The sequence below is a fragment of the Talpa occidentalis genome, unplaced genomic scaffold, assembly GCF_014898055.3.
Source record: "Talpa occidentalis isolate TD23 unplaced genomic scaffold, MPIMG_talOcc4v2.1 talOcc4.13, whole genome shotgun sequence".
NCBI lineage: Eukaryota > Metazoa > Chordata > Mammalia > Eulipotyphla > Talpidae > Talpa > Talpa occidentalis.
In genome coordinates, this window is record NW_023601322.1 from 1,078,954 (window position 1) to 1,095,232 (window position 16,279).

General features: G+C 60.1%; 1 protein-coding gene and 1 long non-coding RNA gene across 4 annotated transcripts; both read right to left on the reverse strand.

Annotated features, from left to right (window-relative positions):
- Positions 1–275: 275 nt before the first annotated feature.
- LOC119242964 (uncharacterized) lies at positions 276–3,625 on the reverse strand. Of its 3 annotated transcripts, none has more exons than XR_005124581.2 (4): positions 3,581–3,625; positions 1,945–2,105; positions 1,323–1,556; positions 276–988 (listed from the first exon to the last, which is right to left on the reverse strand). It is a non-coding gene; the product is annotated as an uncharacterized LOC119242964 (long non-coding RNA). The 3 variants fall into 3 exon arrangements; XR_005124582.2 differs by lacking the exon at positions 3,581–3,625 and adding an exon at positions 3,244–3,366; XR_005124583.1 differs by lacking the exon at positions 3,581–3,625 and adding an exon at positions 2,716–3,236.
- A 2,405-nt stretch (positions 3,626–6,030) lies between these two features.
- Positions 6,031–10,472, reverse strand: LOC119242963 (uncharacterized). The gene is made up of 5 exons (XM_054694625.1): positions 10,220–10,472; positions 9,528–9,706; positions 9,047–9,331; positions 6,820–7,244; positions 6,031–6,630 (listed from the first exon to the last, which is right to left on the reverse strand). Coding segments are annotated over exons 1-5 (1,143 nt in total). The 3' UTR covers positions 6,031–6,629.
- Positions 10,473–16,279: the final 5,807 nt, after the last annotated feature.

Here is a 16,279-nt window from a genome sequence, read left to right on the forward strand (position 1 = left end):
AAAGCAAGTGTGCAGTGTTGCCCGGCACATTTTAAAAGTATATGGAAATACTGTTCCCTTCACAGCTGGAGGCTGTCTGTGGCAGGAGGCAGCATCTGCAGGGGGCTGGGGGGGCGGGAGGGCTGGTCTGGGGCTGGGGGGGGTATGAAGTGGGGTGTGGCCCAGGTCTCTGTGCCTGTGTCTGCTGCAGTGTTTTAGAATAAAATTCCAAAATTTCAGACACATTTTGAAATAAAATAAATGCAAGAACGAAAGGAATTTGGCTATTAATTCATTGGCAAACAAAGTTCTTTTGTCAGTAGGATAGTGCATTTCAGCAGTTTATAAATTCAGATTCTCAAAAGTAGCTGTGTCCCTCCCCCTCCCTCAGCGGTATTTTGAAGCAGTTTACTTTTCAAACCGATTCTTTTATTAAGGAACACAGAAATGATGTGAAAACACCAGCCATTATGCTGTCACTCGGGTTAGTTCTGCAGGTGTGACCACAGCACTCTCGGGGCTGTCTGGGGTGTGGGGTTCCCCGGGAGACTCTAGAGAGTGAGATGTGGAATGCGCCCCCTGGCCTGGCTGGACAGGGCCCATCTCATGTCCAGGATGAGCAGTTTGAGACAGTTGAGCTCTCGTGGTGGGGGGGGGGTAACGCCCGAGCACAGGGACCCTCCCAGGACCGCCGCGCAGTGGCTGCAGCGTCCATCCACATGAGCCTTGCTGCACATGAGGTCAGGGCCCTCGCTGTCCTGCAGACCCTGCTCACCTTGGCTCGCGGCGGGTGTGTCTATCATGTGAGGAGACAATCATTTCCCCGCCCAGGAATCCCCACTCTTTGGCAAGCGTGTGCTGGGGGAGCAGGAGAGTGGCCCTGGCCGGGCAGCTGTCGGCCTCATGCTGATCTCCTGGTGACCTGCTCACCTGCTTTGAGCCAAAAGGGTCAGCTTCTGGGCCCCTCAGTCTTACTGACGAAATCGTCTCTTTCCTCCCAGTGACAACCCTGTGAGGACGTGACAGAGAAGCAAACATGCCGAAGGGTGGGGGCGCAAGAAGAGTCTGGGTCACCTTCCCCTTGCAGGCGCACCGGGACCTGCCCTCCTACATGCATCCTCGTCCAGGGCTCGAGGGCAACTCATGCTTGGACACAGCACACACGCTCATTCACATGAACACACCCACTCACGTGTGCACACACCCACACTCCCTACACGCACTCTCAGAACTCACACCCTCACACTCATGCAGACCCACAGCCATACCCGAACACACTCGCTTGCACACATACAGCACGTTTCCTCCCCCCAGGGGAAACCCGAGACTGGCTGAGAACTGACCTGTTGACTCTCTTCACTGGTGAGGCTCAGCCTAGGGAATGGCCCAGCACAGAAATCACACCTCAGCAGGGAAGCCTTGTCCACACCTGCCCACTCACCTGGCGGCCCAGTGCAGCCAGCAGGGACTCCTCTGCTGGGCTAAAATGGCCAAAGCCATCAGCCCCCAGCGCCTGGTGCCTCCTACGCAGATGGGGGCCAGTTAGGGCTGGTCATCCAGGAATGCAGCTTACGTGCCTGTAATTATGGCCCAGACCCTGCTGATGTGGCTCTGAATCTCAACAAACGAAGCCTGCAGCTCGGGGCAGAGCAAGAACAAACTGGCCTCGGAGAGCTGGGAGCGAGCCCAGGAGCCCAGTCGCTCCCGGGCCTACAAAGTGCGCCTCATATGTAAGCCCGCGTGGGCACGGCATGAATTTGGGTGATTTTAATTTTATTCTTTTTTAAAATCTCATTTTCAAGTGTTGGAAGATAATTATCGTGGAAGACAACTTGATCTTATTGATATTCAAGAACCCACGCCGACTACAGTGGCCGCTCACACGGGCTTGAATGGGAGAACAAATCAGTATTGGTGTCAGTGTGTCTGATCTCAATAAAGTCACTATGGCAACAGATCACTGACCTATTTCTTTTCACACCTCCCAGTCAGCAGCAGGTCCCGCCCCAGGACCCTGTGTCCTTGCAGTGGGGTTTCTCCTGCAAATGTCTTCAAGGCACTTGTGTTGCAGTCTAGGCTTTCGATGGTTTCAGTCTCAAAGTTTCATATAGTGAAATAGTATTCAGCTGTTAAAAAAATGGCATAATACATGAAAAATGTGTCCTATAGTAAAAGTCATACTAACGAATAGGACACAGCTTTAAAGGAGATGAAAACATGCGCTTCCAGGCATTTAGAAACTCATCAGGACAAAAAACACCGCGTCCAGAGCGGGTGTGAAGGTCCCGCATGCGGGAGGGCCACCCCATTTCTGTTATCCACTGTCTCTAACCTCATGGACATGCCGAAGGCGACAGGAAAACCAAGCTGGTGCATGCGTATTTGCGTGCCCTTACATTTTTGATTCATTGTGTTGCTGTCTGCCTCCTGGGAAGTATATCCACGTATAAAGCAGAAAAACAGCTCCCTACAACCCCATTCCCCCACTGCGCCCACCATTAACAGCTTGTTGCTTTTCCTGCTGGGCCTTTACTATGATTATTTTAAATCATAATTGAAACCATACATTATATATAATTTTGGAAACTTAAAAAAAATTAATATAGCATAAAGTTTCCTCATGCATTAAGCAATTTTGTAAACAAAAGCTGTTTGCATGATTTTTAATGGTGGCATAAACCAAAGCCTGTGGACACACTTTAAAACTTTCCCCTTGTAAGTGACCATTTTACTGACACTGATTGGCTTCCGGTTTGGGGCCTTCCTGCTTCCAGGCCTTGTGTTGATCCTTGGGAGGGGCTTTCATCTCCAGTCAACCCTTGGGGTGAATATGAAGATTGTACCAACTTTGAGGGTGAGGGGCCAGGACTTCCCAGGAACCAACCGGCTGTCCCAGTGGAGGGTCAGGCAGGGACACCAGGCCGACTGTGCCCATGGAGGGGCCTGTTGAGTAGGATCCCTGCCTGACCACCGGCACCCGGCTGCCCGCTCAGGCCTCCTCCCCACAGCCTTGGGTGGGTGCTGCACCCCAGAGCCGGAAGGACAGGGCTGTTTCTGCTGTCCAGATGTCCCTTGACCTGCAAAGGAGGCCGGCACCCCCAGAGCCGCTGACCAGAGGTGCGGCTGCTGTTTTAGAAGTGGGCACTCATGCACCACTGCCCCTAACCGCCTGGCTTTTGGGTTTGCATGGACCATAGAATGGGCAGGCATGACGTGGGGCACGAGGAGGACATTGTCCAGTCCAGTCAGAGGGCCAAGGCTTACTTCACGTCAAACAAACTGAGGTTAACAACTTGCTGGAGAAGATGGAAACCATCCGCTCCGAGGGCTGGCTGGGGAGTGGTGGGCCCTGGGGAGGCGTGGGCCCTGGGCGGCTCCGACCCGCCCGCAGCGTCACGCAGCTCTGGGGTCCTCCTCTGCGGGGGCCACTGCGGGGCTTCGCACAGCAGGACGCCCAGGCGACGGCGTGAACCGTGACCGGAGCCGCCGCGTGGACTGGGAAAGCGAGTCTGGCCGCCGTCGTGCACCGCTCCGCAGGCCAGAGGCCTCGGGACGGGCTCAGCGCAGGAGCAGCAGCGAGACCCGCGCGCCCGGAGCTCACCCCCGAGCCGGCAGGTCCGCGGCGGTCGGCGCCTGTGGGAGCCGGCCCGGGGTAGGCGCGACCCCGGCCTCGGCGGCCTCGCGCGTCCCGCAGCCCGCGTCGCGTACGACGCTTGTGTGGTTACGATGGCATCGCTGCTTCCGTCGTCACGGTGGCGACGTGTTACGATGCGACGCATTACGTGACGACGTGTTACGATGCGACGTGTTACGGTGGCGACGTCGTTACGTGACTAGCGGCGCCGGGCGTCGTCGAGCACGCGGCGTTGGAACACCCCAAACTCTCTGCGGAATCTTGTTTTGTTCCCGCGAACGCGCCCGCGAGCGCCGGCCCGGCGTGCTCTGCGGAGGCCTGGGCTGGGGCGCCCGCCCTGCCTGCCCCGGCGCGCGGCGTTCGCGTCACTGTCCGCGTCACTGTCCGAGCACGGGAGGGATTTTAGAGTCTGTCCCACCCGTCCTGTCCGCGAAGCCCTCGGCGCCCCCGCCGCGCGCCGGCCGCCGGCCGGGAACAGCGTCAGCGCCTCCGTCCTCGAGGTCGCTTCCCTTCGTGCGCGCCCCAGCGGGGCGGGGCGGCCTCCCTGCGGGCACAGGGCCGGCGCCGGCTCCGCTGGACGGGCGGGCGGGGCTCCCCGGGGCCTGCCCGGCGCCCCCGCGGCCAGGGTGGCGTCGCTGCGCCCGCCCGTAAGAGCATCCGCGCTCCGCTGCCCCGGCGGCTCAGCCCCTGTGGGACGGGGGAGCCTCAGCCCCTGCGGGGGGGGGGGGGGGCGCAGCCCGGCCGCTGCGCGAGCCGAGGCGGCGGCCTCCCTCCCCGCGGCCGCGCTGGTGACCTGCCCGCTGGCCGGCCCGCCGGGAGCCCGGGCCCTGCCCTGCTCCCCTCCCGACGCGCCGGCGCTGCCAGGGGCGTGTGCAGGGGGGGGGGGGGGCGAGGGAGGAGCCGCATCGGGTCAAGGCCCGGGGTCAGTGGGTCCGTTTCTTTCCTCAAGTTCTTTTTCCTCCCTTGCCCGACGTCACTCGTCTCTCCCCTTTAAATGTTGCGTCCGCCTGTTCCGTGGCTGGTTCCCGCGGCCGCCCACGCCCCCCCCCCCCCAGTCTTCCTGTGAAGGGCCGGTTCGCTGCAGCCTCCGTCCTATTTGATGCCAGCAGCTGTCCGGAGGAGGCACTTCTCTCCGTGACTCCAAACACTGCTTGGCCTGCTGAGCAGTTCTCCCAGGATGGGACGGATGGAGCTCGGCGTCCTGCCGGGCAGAGGCGTGGAGCTGGCGGCCCCCCCACCTCCCGGCCGCCCCCTTCTTGCCTGGTCGCCAGCCCTGCTTGGGCCCCTGGGAGACCTTCCCGGCGGACTCGTGGGGTCCCCCATCCCACCTGCAGTGTGAGGGCGTGCAGGGCCTGCCACCCTCGAGGAAAGAACCGGTCTCTCCTTAGCTGCAGAGGTTTTTATGACCGCTGAATGGAGAAGGTCTGCTCTTTCCAGGAAGGGGGGGAGGGAGGAGGAGAAAGAGGCGATGACTGTTCATAATAAATGCTGTTTTTGTGCAAGTTTTGAAAACAGCTTTCAGGGAACAGGGAGGACAGAGACGGGAGCCAGGCGCCTGCAGGGCTCTCTGCTAAGCGGGCATCCGGGGGCTGTGCCTCCCCCTCCCTCCCGACCCCGACCCTCGGGTCAGCCCACACAGCCCTGACTCAGGTTTTCTCAAAGTACTTAACACTCTCAAGAGCCCATGTGGACACAGCGCCCTGCTTAGCCTGGCCCCCTTCTGCTACCCCATCTCCCCCTTCTCCGAGCAGAGGGCACAGCCTCCCCTTTGAGAACCAATAAAGACTTGGGGAGCAAGCGATCCTGACCCAGTTACTGGCCAAAGTGTCCCAGCTCTGCGCCCTCGGCAGTGCACGGCAGTTAGAGTGATGCAAAACAATAAAGGATAAAAGATCTCGAGCTGCTGAAAGGTGCCTTAATCTTCTTGGAATGAAAAATTCAACATTCCTCTGCTACTTAACTTCAGGACACATTGGAAAGCCCCATCGACAGGCTTCTGTTACAGTTCCTGCGTCTGTCCCACCCCGTTATGTTTACTTTCGCTCTACCTGGTCTTAATGTTAGACTATCATTGGCTTACTCTGAACGTGAGAACCAGGGGCTTTTTCCAATAAGCAAGAGGAGAAGTAAAAGGAAGTGTCTCCAGGAAAGGTGACCCTGAGCCGGTCCCCAGGGGATGTGGGCGCATCCTGGGGCCCAGCGGCCACAGCTCACCCATGAAGTTAGCAGATTGCTGCTTCTGAACCTTCCCTGCTGCCCGGCACGGCAGCACGCCCAGGAACGTCTGGGAGCCGACCAGGGACACTTCCAGACAGGACCCCGAAGTCAGTCTCCAGCACACCCCTCAGGTAGCTTTCGGTCCGGTCCTCACCATTCGCATCTCCCCTCCACCGTCCCGACACCCCTTAGCCCTCCCTGCCTCCCTCCTTAGCCGCAAAAGCCTCACTGCATTTGCCAGTGTCCACCAGTGTGTTTGCGCGACTTGCTCTGTCGATGGTCATCCGTGTAAACGTCCAGTATTTGTCTTGGTCAGTCCGACTTGCTGTGCTGTGGGTAATTCCCTCCTGCCTTTTTGCCGGGTCCAGCCCATGTTGGGGGCACTCAGGTGCCCCATGAGCCACTGCTGTAAATAACACTGTGATAAACAAGGCCGGGGGGGTTATTTTCTTTGTTGATGGTTCCATGTTCCCTGGCCAGATGCCCAGGAGGGGGGTGCTGGATTATTTCCATTTTTAGTATTTGAAGGTGAAATTCACTTCCCAAGATGGCTGCACTTGTTGACCCCCCAACAACAGTGCTCCGCCCACCCCACCCCCTCTCCAGCGCCGGCGGCGGGCCCTCTGGTACCCGCATCCTCACGGTCTGTCACACACAGCCTTGGCCCGCGTCTCCCTTCCTGGAAGTGATGAACATTCCCCACCTAAGTCTCGGCCTTCAGGGTTTCTCTTCAGTAAGCTGCCCGTGCACATTCCTCAGCAGTTGCTTCACTTTTAGACCGAAAGTGTAGGCACTTGCTTCTGGAAAGGTAAGTAAGCGGAGGAGAGAACAGTTAGCTTTCCCCGCTGAGCTGGGAAAGGGTCAGTTGCGCTTGGGAGGAGAATGTGGGGCTGAGCCTGGCCCTTGGAGCCGCAGGCCTTGTTCAAGTCTGGGACGCCCCCTGTGCCTTGGGGCGAGAGCGCTGTGTGAATAAAAGCAGTGCCTCTCACCACTGCAGCGCTCCCTCCCTGCACAGGGCGCCTGCGGCGTCACGCTTGCTCCAGTGCTCCTCGGGGTCCCCTTCACTCTGAGGCTCCGCAGCCAACATGCCCACGACCCTCGGTGGGGCTGGAACAGGAGCCACCGGCCGGGTCTTGAAGGCTCTGGAAGGACCTGCCAAAGCGCCGCCCGTGTTTGGCTGCTCCCGGCGCTCGGTGAGAGCCTCTGTCTCCAGGCGTAACCCGAAGGGGACATAAACCTGCCCCCCTCGGTGCTGTGAACTCCAGTCGAAAGGCCAGAGCAGTCCAGCCAGCCAGTTGCTCTCGCTCCTGGGACACGTGGCCTCGCCCAGATGGTCACGGCGACACGGCGCCCGGTAGGTGGCCGACAGCGAAACTCCTTTCTGCCACAGAAGCGAAGACGCTGCTTTCTGGGCCTGCGACACAGCGACAGGTGACATTTCAGCCGCCTCATTCCACTCAACGCCCACCGGACGGGTGGAGCTCAGCACTTGCCGCGTGTGGAGTCGACTCTGGCGCGCACACTGGGTTTCTTCTCGTTCCAGAGCCAGCCAGGACCCCAGAGTGGCGGGTCAGCTGCCTTACGGCCAGTGCAGGCACAGGAGGTTCCACCGGTGGCGGCAGAGGTCAGATGTCATGACTGCATCGTGGGGACGGGCTCTAGCTTCGGGTCTACGGCTGCTCCTAGCTGGAGAGGTGACCGCAAGGTCCTGTGTGAGATAGTGGCCGGGAAGCCACCTGGGCCCGCCTGCGACTTCCTCAGGTGCAGGAAGGAGGCCCCCAGGGCAGCCCGGGAGTGCAGGGGTGGGGGGTCTTCTGCTTGGTCCTGGAGATCCCAGGCCTCGGGGAGCCTAGCAAGAGAGGGGAGCCGCCCAGGACTGCACACCGGGGGCCATGCCGAGTGGGAGCTCACACTTCCTGGCTCAGGACCATCCCTTATGACCGCTGGGCTCTGCAACCTCTGTCTTTGGGTGGAACAAATGCACCAAATATAAATCAAAGGCTCTTCACACCCCAGTATTTCCACCCTTGTCATCACCATCAATTCATCCATCCGAAGGCCTCACAACACACACCCTTCCTGGCACCCCGGAAGGGCCGGCTTTCTGGAAGAACAGCGCAGAGCCGCCGTGGCCCTCCGCCGCGTGCTCTCCGGACAGGCCGAGTCCTAGGCCAGGCTCAGGCTGGACTGCAGCAGCCTCTGTCACCAGGACGAGCACGGCAGGTGGCAGACTTAGCCACAGCCCAGGGAGGAGGTTTACGTGCCGGGGCTGAGAGCGGGGCCGCCCTGCCATGCCAGCCCGGGGCGCCCCGTGGGGTCCCGCTGCAGGGACAGCGCCCCGCACGCGGTGCTCATACGCCCCCACATCCTGTCCCTGTGCTGTTTCCCTCTGCCAGGGATGAGGCTTTGCTGTTTGTGATTTGGAGGGCACGCGTCCTTCCGCTCGCTCCCTGCAAAGTCCTGAGGTAGGACTGGGGCGCTGGCGCCGGGCAGGCCTGAGGAGACTGCGAATCTGGGGAAAGGCAGTGGTTACCAGGCAGCTGGAGCCCCTCGTCATGCACTGTGGGCGGGTGAGCCTGTGTTTGTAACCATGGAGACAGGCTGAGTTGGAGAAACCTGAGCAGACCTCCAGCATCCAGATCACTCCTCAGGAAGGCTGAGGAAAAGCCTCCCCGCTCGCTCAGCGCGCAGGGCCTGGGAGAGTGAGCCCTCAATTAGACCAATTATTCTGGCCACCGCGGACGAGCTTCACCGACACAAGTGTCTCATCAAGTCGGCCACCACCCTCAGGGAGGCTGCTGGGCAGGCCCCAGGGCTGGGGTGTCCCATCCTCACAGCACCCCCTGCCGCCTTCCCACCAAGGGAGCCCTTGTCCCCAGGGCCTGGCGCCCCAGGTGGCCGCACGGCAGGATGGGCAAAATCCACAGGGAATGGCGCCTTTCCTGCCCACGTCGGCACCCGCCCGGGGCCCTTGGGATGACATGGAGAGCTGAGCGTGGGGTCCGCATCCACTCCAGCAGATCCTGGGGCCCCACCCGGCCTCCCTACTGCAAGGAAGCAGGGTTGGGGCGCCTCTGCCTTGGTCCATTTCCAAAACCAGCCAGGAAGCGGTGCCTGTAGGGTTAGCTCTGACAGACTCCCTGAAGCAGAGGGGCTGGGGTCCCAGCGCAGTCGCCACTTGGGCCTGCAGAGGGGTGGACCGCGGATCCCTGTTACCTTACAGCGTCCTCTGTTGCGCTGGCCCCGCCGAGGGCCATCAGGGTGTGGCCGGGGGCAACGGCTACCGTCTTCAGAGCACAGTGTTACTGGGGGACTTGGATGGACTGGCCGTGGGCCCAGGGGCCCAGAACGCCAGCTCCTGTGGAGATGCCCCGGGGCAGGGAGGAGGCAGCGGCAAGCCCCACCTGTCTGGCCCCCGCCTCCCGGGCTGGACGGGCCCCTGCCCTGGCTGCCCTGGTCCCGGGGCTGGGCCGAGCTCTGCGGCGGGAGGCAGAGGACAACCTACGGGCAGCGGCGGTGGTGCCCCTGCCACTCAGGTGTTTCTGCCGCCCACCGGAGCCGCGAGCGAATGTCTTGATTCTTTTCAATCACCAGTTCTAGAACCTTCCATTCACCACAAAGGGCCCGGAGGCCACCTCTGAAGTGACGCCCCGTGTCAGGCCTGTGTCAGCAATGGCATGAGGCCCCGGGCGCGCACGTGAGGGGGGTTGCTGCACTCGCTCTGACGGAGGAGACCACGCAGGTGCAGCCCGTGGGGCGCGGATGGGCGCCGGGACAGCAGAGCCGGTTTCATGTCACAGAGGCTGTGACACTGGGAGGCAGCGGCATCGGGGAAATGCCATCGAGGAGCTAGGCGACTGTTTGCAAAGGGAGGGGCTGGAGAGGCGAGCGGGTCGCTTAGGCTCCCAAATCTCTGGTTTCCAGAGAAACTGTCGGAAATGAAGCAATGCCCGGTTCACCCTCTTACGTATTGGAGCTTGTGTTCAGACGCTGTTCACGCTATGAGCAAGAAAGCAGGGCTGCTCTGGGTACTAATGTTAAAATACTAGTATGAATAATCAAAGAAAAAACTCGCCTATGTGCGAAATGACCCCAGCGAGTCCACGTCACGAGAGGGAGTCATGTCATGAGAGGGAGTCACGTCACGTGAGGGAGTCACGTCACGAGGCGGATTCTACATCACTGAGAAAGTGAAAGACGGCCACGCTCACACCCCAGACACGACCGTGAGCAGAAGGCAGGCTGCTTGTGGTCAGCACGCTCAGAGACCACACAGCCCGGCCCGAGCGACGCCTGCTGTGAGGACGCACGGTCGGGTGGGAAAGTCAGGCAGGACGGACGTGGTGACCGGGTAACGAGGGAGTGACGAGCACAAACCTGGGGTGTCACCTCTGGGTGGGGTGGCGTCAGGAACACGGGCTGGGACCGCGGCAACGCTGGTGCCGTCCAGGGCTGCCACCGAGCGGCCTGCGATGTCGTCCTTGGCGCTTACACACATGTTCCAGGGGCTGCTTTTCTGCCCGTGCGTCACGGGAAAGGCCGTCAGCCTGCTTCTCTCTCTCTCTCTCTCTCTCTCTCTCTCAACCTCGGTCCCTCCCTTGTCCAGGGGGTCCCGAGCCTGCACTGGCTCCCGCCTGGCCATGGCATGGCCTCAGGCTGCCAAGCTACCGTCCTGGGCTTCGGGGACCAGGGTCAGACGCGCTCTCAAGCCCGGGATCTTGCCCTCGCGAGGCCGAGCCGCCCACCACCTCATTCCCAGATGAGTTTCTATCTTAAGAAAAAAATTGTGAATAAGGATGAAGATGATTTTATATTTTTAACACCATGTTGAAATCATACGAGCTGGGTGACCTACCGTCACGCTCTCATACACGATGTCCCTGGAACACGAGAGAAGATCGGCGGGTGTGCGCCGCCATCCCGTGCCCTCTGATTTCCAGAAGAGACTGGGCAGGGGGGAGAGGGGCTTCTTCAAGATCATTGCTGCCCAGTGACCCGGGGCCCTGCTGGCTCCGGGGGCGGCTGCCCGTCTGCCCGTCGCTCCCCGCCCTCCTTCCCCAGGGAGCCAGGCCCGCGGGATCCACGCCGCAAGCCCTCCCGTCCCGGCGAGCAGTGGGTCCCCAGCTGGGCTTGGTTACCAAGGCAGAGCGTGCGAAGTTGGGCTTGGTCAGATCCCGGCATTAGAAACGTGGTAGATGCGGGTTTTTCTTCTGCAGAGACGCGCCTTTCGCTACTGTCACTTCCATACCAATCGCCCCGCCCCGGGGCCCTGTGAAGTGCTGGTCTTTCGCCTCGCCCGTTGGCTGGCCAGGGGAGGTCTCGGGGGCCCATCACTGCTTCTCGGTGTCTTCCAGCACTTTCGGGCTCGAAGCCTGTCTCGCTTGGAATTCGAATGTTACTTCAGTTCACTTTTGGTTACAATTTCTAAAGTATTTCTTTAACCAGCATTTTATTTTCAACGTACTGCTGCTGTCTTTGAATTTAAAGCGAGCCTTTTCTCTGAGAAAGCACAGCGGTGAGTGGCGGGGCGAGGGGTGCAGCGGGTGAGGGGTCCGCTGAGGGTGTGGCGGCCCCAGACCCTTGGTGGCGGGTGTGAGGTATACACACCCTCCGACGTGCAAAGCTGCGCTCCCAAGAGTCATAGTGTTATAAATAAACAGTAAATCAGTAAAATTTGATTTAAAAGTAGAGCTTCTGTGGACAGCACATACTTGGCTCGTGTGCATTTAGAAAAAATCCTTTCTACCAGCCTGCACCCTGGGTTGGCGAGGGCGACCCTTGGCGTCTAATGCAGCCACCGCAGGGGTCACCGCTGCCCTTTCTGTGTTTTCTCTAGCTCAAGACTTCGTGTTTACTCCATGTTCGCCTTTTTTTTTTTTTTTTTGTTAAATATTTTGTAGTCTCCAGCTCAATTTCCTTCTTGTTTCCTTTGCAGTGTAATTTTTACTTGTTTTCTTAGTGGCTACCCTGAGGATTACAATTAGAGTATTAACTGATAAAAATCAAGTTGAAGTTCATACCAACTTACAAAACCTTTGCTTCTTCGCAGCCGCGTCTCCACCCCCCCCCCCCCGCCATGCTGTTATTGCCAAGACTGTCGTCTTTACCTGCCGCGTGCCCCCCGGGAGGGCCATAAATATCGTTTGCATCAGATCGGACACATCAGACGGGCAATCAGATGAACTCCACTGACTGGCACATAGCGACTGCAGAGCGACCGTCACCGTGTTCCCTTCTCTTCCCGTGGCTCAGGTCCCTGCCTTGCAGTCCCCCATCGCACCCGAGGGGGCCCCGGAGACGCACGCGGGCTGCTGTCCTGCCGACGGTCCTCCATGTGCCCGGTGCTGGGGCTCGCGCCGCTTCCAAGATTCCGCCTTCGTGTTGTGAGAACGTCGTTATGATGTATTTTGGTGTGACTTTGAATTCTTTCTGCGTGGAGCTGCGTGGGTTTCTCGGGTCTGTCGGGTCCTGTCTTTCAAGCGCTCCGGGAAGGCTTGCCTCGCGCTTTTTCTAATGCTCGTCCTGCACTTCGTCCTGCCCTCTCCGGGCTGCCATGCTGCATGTGTTGACGTGCGCGGGAGCACGAGTCTCTGGGGCCCTGGATGTTTTTTCTTTATTCTTTCTATTTCTGTTCCTCGGATTATATCATTCCAGTTGACTTTTCTTCGAGTTTGCATCTTCTTCCCACTCAAATCTGCTATTGAGCCTTTTTTGGTGAACTTTTTAGTTATAGTACTTTGCAGCTCCAGATTTTCGATTTGGTTTTTAACAATTTCTATCTGCTTTTTAAATAGTCCCTGTTTCTTGAGACTCTGCTGTCGCAACTCCCTCAGTGCCCCGGGCCGGGGGGCGAGGCGGGGCGGGGGGGCTTCCATTCTGTGAGCGAGCGTGATGTCACTGACCAGAATCCCGGTGGAGTAGGTCAGGTGCGACATCTGAGCCCTTCAGGGGGAGCTTCTGTTCTGTGTCCAGGCCATACTTTTTCCTTCACACGTCTCATAATCTTATGTTCAAAGCTACATATTTTAAATAATGTAATGTGACAACTCTAGAAATAAAAATTTCCCTCTTCTTGAGGGTTTCTTAGTGCTGCAGTTTTAGTTTGTTTTCCAGGACTTCCCTGTGAAGCTCCCGCACCGCTCAGTCAGGCCGGCCAGCAGTCGGGGCCTCTCATCCACCGGAGCCCTAAGTCCCACAGTGTTTGCCCAGGAACCCGCCGCGCAGGTGGCGCAGACCAAGCCCACCTTCACTTCCCGCCCGGGGAACGCCCAAGGGGCTCTCAGGTCTTTCTCGAGCCGGTGCTCAGCCCTGAGACTGCCCACACGTGGCCTGCTCGAGTGCGGGGATGAGAGCCGTCCACGTCCCAGGGCATCTCCCTCCCCGGTGCAGGCGAGCAGAAGCAGGTGGGTTCTCTGTGATCTGGGCAGATGGCAAAGGGGAGTCCTGGAGCCCTCAGTGGCTTTTTCAGGCTCTTAGCGATGTTTCTATTCCAGTTGCAGTGAGGCCACCGGGCGCAGGCAGTGGGGGGTGGTGGGGGCCAGGGCAGGGAGGCTGGCAGACCTCCCGGCCCTCAGCGAATCTTCTCTCTCATGGTCTCCCCGCAGCTCTCTGCTGCACGGGCCTGTGACGCTGCCTTCATAGCCCGTCTCTCGGCCCAGGTGCGCCCACTTACCTATGCCCACACCCCGCTCCAGGTGCCGCCCTCAGGCGTGCATTCAGGACCACAGGGATCCATCATCCATCCTGAGGGCGGGAGGGCAGAAAAGCCTGATGCTTTTTTTTAACAGACCTGAAAAGAACCAAAGTGTGGGGCCTATGGGTGAGGGTGGCCCCGGCCCTGTGACCTGTGACTTTCTGCAGCCTGAGTCCCGCACGGGGTAGTTTAGGGTCTCACAGTTGACCTTCAGGTGAGACTGGCTGCCCAGGGACAACAGCCATGGAGGGCTGGGTCCCAGAGCGTTCTCCTCCAGCCCTGCCGCAGCGCGCCGAGGGTCACCACCCGCCGTGAGAGCTCCGGGCCTGAGCGTCCTCCCTTGGCCTTCCTCTAGTCCCGTCTCAGCGCAGGTTGGGGCTGCTCTTCATTCTAAACAAATAAAAGCATTTTTAAGGCATCACAGTCCATTTCTCGCTTAGCCAATATTTCCATTAAATAAATAATGAAGTTGCTCAAGCCTACTCTCAATTTCTGTGCCTTAAAGAAATTCAGAATAATTGCTTCTCTGAGTTACCAAAGTTCACTAAGCCACAAATCTTAAATGCTATTTTGAGGCCAAAATCTTTAGTATTTCTTGGTAACGACAATAACTGATAAGATAGAGCCCACTCGGTCTTCTCACAAAGGCCATCAAATGCTACAGAAACCAGAAGAAAAGTCACCGCAGCCCTTAGGTGACCGTGCTAGGGCCTGGAGGCCTCCGCAGGCCCTGGCTTGAGGGCTGACTCCACGGGCTTCCGGAATGTTCTTTAAAACATGAAAACAAAATGTTTCCAAGTGGAGGAGCTCAGTCTCCCACTTTACCAGGAGACAGGCCCGGCCACGGTGAGCCCAGATTGCGTGTGCCCCGGGGTGCCCTGCGACCCCCTGGGGGAGGTGGGCACTGAGGCCTGGGGCCCTGCGGGAGGGGAGGGGTCCTGAGCGTGTCTCCGGCCCCTTTCCCTGCAGCACTCCACACATCCATAAGCCCCCCTCAGTGGGCGAGGACACCGGGACCCTTGGCCGCAGCTGCACAAAGCCAGTGGGTCAGTGTGCAGGCCGCCCGGCGCCCAGACCTGTGACCACCCGCTTTGCCCAGGCTCCAGCTTTTCAGGGAGGAAGTTGAAGAGAAGAGAAGAAGAATATTTAAAATTCAATCACAAGTGTGTCCCCGCACTGTTAAAGGCAGGCCTTTGTGCTGCTGCGTCCCAAACTTGAAATGCGAATTCCTGCTCTTTAGATGCCTGTGTACTGTGCTCTTCTGGAAAAAAGGGGAAGGTTGAAGCACCCTGGAACGAGGCTTTCACCTGATACTAATTTTCTTCTCCATTATAAAGGCTATTGTTGGTTTCAACAAAGAGCAATAGGACCTATTAGTGGCTGTTTACATCCTGGGGGAGGGGGCCTCGGGAGGGGAGACCCCACTCATTTACCCCCAGGACTGGGATGACTGAAAAACTGCAAGTGCAAAAAACAACACTGGACCCCCTGGTTTTACAACCTCCCCCCCAGCTGGGAGGCCGCACTGCCCTGTGCTGAGACCCGCGCAGTCGGCCAGTCCTCGCTTAGACTTCAGGTTACACAAGCAGCTGGGGGCTGCCTCGCCTCCTCATGGTGCCCTGGACTCTGGACCAGGGCGGGGAGCCCTTCATTCTGGGCAGAAACCTGGCCAGGGGCCCTCGGCTGGGGGGCGCCCTGGCCTGGGGTGTCCTGGCCTGGGGTGTCCTGCTGTGGAGCCCCTCAGTACCCCAGGACAAAAGTGAGTGCATTTCCCTTGAATTGCACAGCTGCCTGCCGGTCGGTGTGGAGCACCTCCCTGTCCTTGGGTGAGGGGAGGCCCCCCAGATGGAAAGTGTCTGCCTGCAGGACGCCCCCACAACCCGGGTGTCCTTACAGGGCTGCTGGGAGCAGCTGGCCGCGCCGGGGGTCTCCCCACACCCAGGAAGGCGGTCTGTTTGTCTCAAGCTCGGGCACCAGCTTATTGATTCACTTACTGAATCTCAGGGAGCTAAAGGGGGAGGCGGAGAGTGTCACCCCGGTAAGCCAGCAGCCCCCCAGTCCTGGCCGTGGGACCCCAAGTGCTCAGCCGCAAATGAAGGCCGGCCGGGCCTGGCCCTCCCTGGGCCCGCAGGGGGGCTGATGGAAGACTCACTTTCAGAGTGGAGCAATGAGTCACACGGCGGGGGCCGGGGGGCCGGGGGCTCCCCTCTTGCTCTGGGCCCGGCTCTCCCCTCAGGGCCGCGGCTTCTCCTCAGCGCACCCGAGAAGCTTCCGTCTCCGCCCGCGGGCCGGGTGTCGGGGCCGCCGGGGGGCGGGGGCAGGGCAGGGGTCCCGGCCGGCTGGGAGGGCCCAGGACACGCATGACCTGCGCCCCAGCGGGGTCCCCGGGGCCCGGGGCGCGGAGGCCCAGCCTGGCCCGCGCTCGGCACCGCGGGGCTCCCGGGCGGCCTCGGGGCCGCGCTGCCTCGTGCTCGCGGGGCTTCTCAGGGGGCGCGGCCGCGGCGCCCGCGGGCGAGCCCGGGGGGGGGGGGGGGGGCGGCCGGGGGAGAGGGGGGCCCTGCTCCCCGCGCCAGGACGCGCCGCGCGGCAGCCCCGGGCCCCGCCGGCAGGGGGCGCCCGCCCCGCGCAGACAGGCCGCGGCCGCGTCCTGGCGTCTGGGGTGAAGCTCCGGCCGGCGGGGGGGGGGGGGGGGGGGGGGTCGGGGCAGGGCCCAGGCTGAGGGGTGCGGGGAGCGGGGGGAGGGGGGGGTCGGGGCA